Raw genomic sequence first — 6,034 nt, 5'->3', positions numbered from 1 at the left:
CATTCCTACCGGACGGGTAGGGTGTGATTCATCATGATCTAGGATCACGTGTTGGACTTGTGACTGACAGCTATTTCCCTCCCGGAAGAGAGCTCAGAGTTCGTAGGTGTGTGGGGGGCGTCTCTGCCTCCTCTTGTCCCACTCCATGAGAATAATTAGTGTGAAAAGAAGGGCAGGTGTCAGCAGGACACGGCGAAAATAATGAGTACCATAGAATAATGGACAGTGAGACGAATGCTACAAATAACATGGAACAGAAATTGAAAAAAAGAAAAACAGTTTACAATATCGGGTACGATAATTGAAGATTGGAGTGTTTTGCGACGCTGGATAAGAAATGTAAACATAAACATTGGTAACACGCGGTGTACGTATAAAGGTGTTCTGCACGTTTGAAAATAAGGAAGGAGAACAATTATGAGAAGGCCGGATTTGTTTAACTTTTTGTTGTAAGTTTATTCTGCGTTGCTGCTGTATTTTTAGATATTTAATCTGGCCCTGTAGGTTCCATCAGCCACTTGAATAACATACCAGTACAAGAAGCAAGATTGAGTATGCACTCATTAACCTGACTGGCGGTTTAACAGTTCGTTAGGGAAAAGTACTTTCAAATACACTGGTGCTATTGCTTGGAACTCTTTACCGACCAACATTCAATCAATTGTATCTAAAAGTAGTTTTAAAAAATCAGTTAAATGTTATCTTTTAGACACTGTTCTCTCTGAAGAAAATAGTTTATATGTTTAATTTACACTTCTTATAATCCTAATTTACACTTCGTATAACCTAGCTTTTCTATGATAATCCTTTCCTAATTGTAATATGAGGACCACAGTGGAAATAAGTCTTTTGACTTTCTGTGCCATCCTCGGATGTACAATTATATATACTGTGTATAATATTGAGTCTTGTATGTATTGTACTTATTGTATGTATGATTGTATCCGAATAAAATTCAATTCAATTCAATTCAATGACAAAGATCGACATGGAGAGGAGGGCAGTGACCCAGGGCATTTAGTGACGGAGCTTGGGAAGGTATATAGTCACTTAATAATGATAGTATAGAGTAGGGTCAACTCGGCCCGTCTGCCCATAACTAACTAGGCCCATTAACCCGACCAAGTCCACCATGACTAACTCTACTTGTTTGTCTTCCTTTTTATTCGTTATATATGCACAGTTAGGTTGATAGGTTAGGTTTGAGTAGACGAATTCATCATACTTTAATTTCTTTGACCTCTATATCTATCAAAACAAAGATGGCGTTTCAAGCAGCCAATGGACCGAGTTGGTGATGGGCCAATTTGACGGTCACGATTGGCTGAGTAGGACTTAAGTCATTGTGACATATGAGAAGAGAGTACTCATGTGGTCTTGTATCCTGAACTCCATTTATCATACTTTGCATTACTTACTTGGTTTACTTAATGTATTTATGGTGCATTACCATTGGTCTATGCATCCATATGAAAAACTGTATTTCTTGATATCCTTGAGACATGATTTTTTTTGTTTATGGTTATGTCTTCTTGAGGTTCTCATGTCTCATTGTAAAAGATCATTTCTGATTGTCCCCCCCTTTTATGACTTTAAAAACTGAAATCATGATGCCTTTTCTTCTTTTTCTTTGGTCTTCTAAAGTTTTTAGTTATATTCATTTTAGTCTTTCATGGTATGGTTTCTCTGCCAGGCTTGGGACCAATTTGGTAGCTGTTCTTTGAGATTATTTTATCTTGATTTGATAATTTTTCTTCTGTGAAGATCACACCACTGATGCATGTTTGAGCCTGGGCCTGATTATTTTTTTTATGAGCATTTTCATCTTAACTTCATTCATGTAATGATAAGAATACCCAGAGGTTTTAAAAAAATTATAGGTTTCTCCAACAATTTTGTTCATGTGTTTCTTAGGAGAGGAGGCAGGTTGTCCATGAGGTGTGTGGCCTTTTTATTCACTAATTTTGTCAATTGATTTGTTACCCATTGTATATGTTGCATGTAGCCTTTTTGTGCTAGATCCTATTTCTAAAGCTGGCTATTCAAAACACCCAAAACATTAGTGTTGTGAGTGATATTACCCAAAACACCTGATTTGTGACCCAAACATCAAGAAAATGTTACAGAAGTGTAAATAATAACTTCATGGTATTTTGTCATTAAGAAAATTTATGTCACTGTATTTAACAGACATTATTGAAATAAAAAAGAAATTGGAGTGTTTTGGGTGACACTGCCGATTCCCCACTTTTGATTCCATTCATGAATTATCTTCATGCCAAGTTGTAGTTGGTTGTAGTCATCCTCATTTTCTCTTTTTCTTCTTGATATTTGCATCATCTGCAAACATATTGGAATAACTTAATATACCATCTTTTATACCAAATATTTATGAACATCATTTGTGTTAGTACTAATCATTTTGTGATTGCTAGTGACTCCCCTTTATTCTTATACTTTGCCTTTTGATACAATTCATATATATCTCATTCAAGAAGTCCTTTACTTAGTTTAGTAGATTTCCCTTCAAACCACCAATGTTCTATTTTCATACGAGTCTTTTGTGAGGGACTTTGTCAAAAGCTTTTTCCAGATCAAAGTGACAGTACACCTACCTGTTTCTTTCTTGAATTGTGTCAATCTCTCTGGAGTAGAAACTTCAACAAATTGGATACTCATGATTTACTATTCATTAATTGTGCATAGATGTCATACAGATGAGAATGAAAAGGAAGAAATTGGCAGTATTTTTGCATGAAGAAAGATGGATGTATTAGTATTGAATGAAACTAAGTTGAACTGGAGGTGTGAATTTGACTGAGAGTGTGGTGGGTAGGGTGTCATAAGTGATGGATGGGCAAGGGATGGAAGGAGTGGAACTGTGGGTAAGTGATTAGATAAAGAAATGTCTGAGTATGATGTGGATGAAAGTGAAACTGGGATGGTTGATGTGATTTTTGTGAGTGCATGCAGCCCTGGTCGTGAGATAATAAAAAGAAAGGGAAGTTTTTAGGAGTGATTTAAATGAGTGTGTAGAGTGGAGATTAATCTTCAGTCATGAAAGAATACTGTGTGACTGGTTTGTAGGGATGTCACTAAAGTCACTGAAATATTGACTACATAAAACTTATATTTACATAGTTGTATTTACCTAGTTGTATTATGCGGTAAGGGAGCTATGCTAGTGGTGACCCGTCTTTGTATCTCCCAGCATCAAGGTTTTTCTTAAAATCTTGAATAGTGTTTTCACACACTGTTTCTTTGGCTTATTTGGTCCAAGTATCTATCATTCTGTGTGGGAAGCTATTTTTTTCAGATCTCCTCTGTAATTATCTTTTTTTAGTTTCTTTTCATGTCCTCTTGTTTTTCCATTGTCCCATTTCAATAAGTCATTCTTATCTAAGATTTTCATACCCTTCATAATTCTATAGATAGTTAGTAAGTCTCCTCTTTCCCTTCTTTGTTCCAGAGTTGGTAATTCTAATTTGGACAGTCTTTGTTCATATGTCATTTTGGAAAGAGTTGGTGCCAGTTTTGTTGTTGCTCTTTGAATTCTTTCTAACTTCTTTATATTCTTTTTGGTACTGGGTGTCCATAGTGTTGCTGCGTACTCAAGTTTTGGTCTTATTAGTGTAGTTAGATTTTTTATAATCTCTCGATATTCTGTTTTTACTTTTTCCAAATTCCATTATACTACATTTCTTGATATTGAATTTTACTTCCCACTTTTGAGTCCATTTCCAGATCTTGTCCAAGTCTTCTTGTAATGAGTTGCAATCTTCCTCCGTTTTTACTTTCTTTAGTATATTTGTGTCGTCTGCAAAGAAATTGATATAGTCATTATCTCATACAGGGAGCACCTGAAAATGATGAATGTTTCAGTCATAATCAGATCTTTACAGTGCTGTAAGGAAGTCACAGAAAGGCTTAAGAGGAGCAGTTTGATTGGGAGAGAGTAAATACTGAACAAACTCACCAGTATGATTGCTGTCTCCTCTGCCATCCCAACCCAGGAAATGGAAATAATAGATTTTGTGAAAATCCTAGACTTGCACAGACACATGTCCAGCATTTGGTAATATTGTCCAGCCACAGTCTATGTCCAATAAAATAAGAAAGATTCTAGGAAGTGGGGTCTGGGAATTTAACCCCTTCCATACGGTGCCGCACACGTAGGCGTCATGGGGAGCGAGTGTATTCGCGAGGCTGCCATATCGGCGTCTTGATTATATTTATTGTAGTCGCCCCTCCATAATGACATTCTTTCTAATTCTTTTGTAATCGCATTTTCTATGGTTATCAAAATTCACGGGTGAAGAGAGAACGATCGATATAAGCGGTGACTATATTTTATGATGCGAGTATTATTACGACACGTCGTACGGCTGGCATTGGTTGCTGCCACCGAGATCTAAGTCCATGACGCCTACGTGTGCGGCACCGTATGGAAGGGGTTAAGGGTTGAGTACACAGTCAAAGAGAGAGATTCTGGGCCCAGTCTGGAGACAAAGTGCTGTCTCATCAGGAGTGTACCTTCATTTGGAGATGAAGGTGTTGATGGACTCAGAAAACAGGGAGCAGGGAAACGATCCTCTGACATTTGTCTCTCAGAACTACCACTTGCAGATGCCCTGTTGTTTGTACAACTAAGACATTGAAAGGTATGTGAATATTTCTGTGCTATTTATATTTCATGTAATGGTAACCATCACAAGAATTATTTTTAGTCTTCATTTTCATTTTCAGTTAAAATGAAATTTTTAGTGGAAAAAGTGGCCAAAAATGGTGGGCGTGTGGGAATGCTGTCATGTTTGCGCAGCCAACCTGATCAAAGCCATCAGACCCCAATGACCCTCTTGGCAACTCAAGGAGGAAGTGCGCCACATCTCACACAGGTGATTTACTCTAGGATAAAAGCTAATATCATGTACTTTATTTCTTAGGGTTTAATTTCATCAGTATATGACTTGGTTCATATTGCCAATGTTGTATTTGTCGTTTTAGTTGAATGTTAAGTACCTAACAAATGTTATTGTTATGAGCTACACTGATGAAGCAAGCAGACATATTATTCATCCATAATGAGGGTGGATGGAAGAAATACACAACAGCATATGTATGTGTGTGTGTATATATATATATATATATATATATATATATATATATATATATATATATATATATATATACACACATACATACATACATACCTATACCAACGACTCTTTCTCCCTTACAAGGGAGGTAGTTAAAGTCAAAGGCATAAATCCACTCCCACCCATTTCAACCCCACATACTCCACTCCTATTCACTACCCCTCCCTCCCTCTTTTCTTGGCTCCTCCTGGATAATGAGTCATCCTTGTATCTTGCCTAATGCCATGGGCTGGAAACAATGTAGTAAGACACAGCACATCCACAGCAAAGTTACATTTAATTGGCCAGCCCCCCCCTTCCTCTCCTTGTGCAGAAAAAAAGAAGATGGGGAGAAATTACTTCAGGCTGTGTCAAAATATCATTCACACATACTTCCTCACCCCCCCATCCCCCACCCACTCCCTTCCATGCATCACAGCCTCTTCATTTACATGGTGACCCTCCATCCTCATTCCCTCATGCAGAAGTAGAAATGATGAGGAGAAATTTCTTTGAGCAATGTCAATTTATAGTCCATTCACAACCATTCTCCACTCATACCTATCAATTACCTTCTCCCTTTCCTTGCTCAATAGATATTACCATTTTAGCCAAGGTTCCCTTCACCCCATCCATTCATCTCATTCTTGATCTTCCTCTCAAGTTTACTCCATCCATTTCTACTTTTCACATACTTTTTGCCTTAGTCCTTTGCTCTAAAGAGTCCGTCTAGGGTGGTTCAGAAGTGGGAATACTCCAAGTACAATGTTGCTAATTTTACCATCAGTTATCATATTGTCACTATCACCTTTCTCCTAGTGACATTTTGGCAGGGCAGTATGGGGAAAAAGTGCAGCCATGTGTCATAGAATTTATTCAAATTGTTGTTATAATCCTAA

General features: G+C 37.3%; 1 protein-coding gene across 2 annotated transcripts in view; it reads left to right on the top strand.

Moving 5' to 3' along the window:
• Positions 1-302: 302 nt before the first annotated feature.
• LOC143038916 (queuine tRNA-ribosyltransferase accessory subunit 2) overlaps positions 303-6,034 on the top strand; it is a 27,279-nt gene continuing 21,547 nt past the window's right edge. The window contains exons 1-2 of one of the 2 annotated variants that reach the window (XM_076208659.1): positions 303-449; positions 4,747-4,895. In XM_076208659.1, the coding sequence (XP_076064774.1) occupies positions 4,752-4,895 (144 nt within the window). In that variant the 5' untranslated portion in view covers positions 303-449; positions 4,747-4,751. Of the gene's footprint in view, positions 450-971; positions 1,039-4,746; positions 4,896-6,034 lie in introns of those variants that run through there. The other variant, XM_076208660.1, reaches the window with a different exon arrangement.

This window comes from Oratosquilla oratoria, chromosome 25 (assembly GCF_046742065.1).
Source record: "Oratosquilla oratoria isolate Oo_2021 chromosome 25, ASM4674206v1, whole genome shotgun sequence".
NCBI classification, from domain to species: Eukaryota; Metazoa; Arthropoda; class Malacostraca; order Stomatopoda; family Squillidae; genus Oratosquilla; species Oratosquilla oratoria.
Note: the sequence above shows the minus strand (reverse complement) of the source record. Positions and strands in the feature narration are given on the sequence as shown.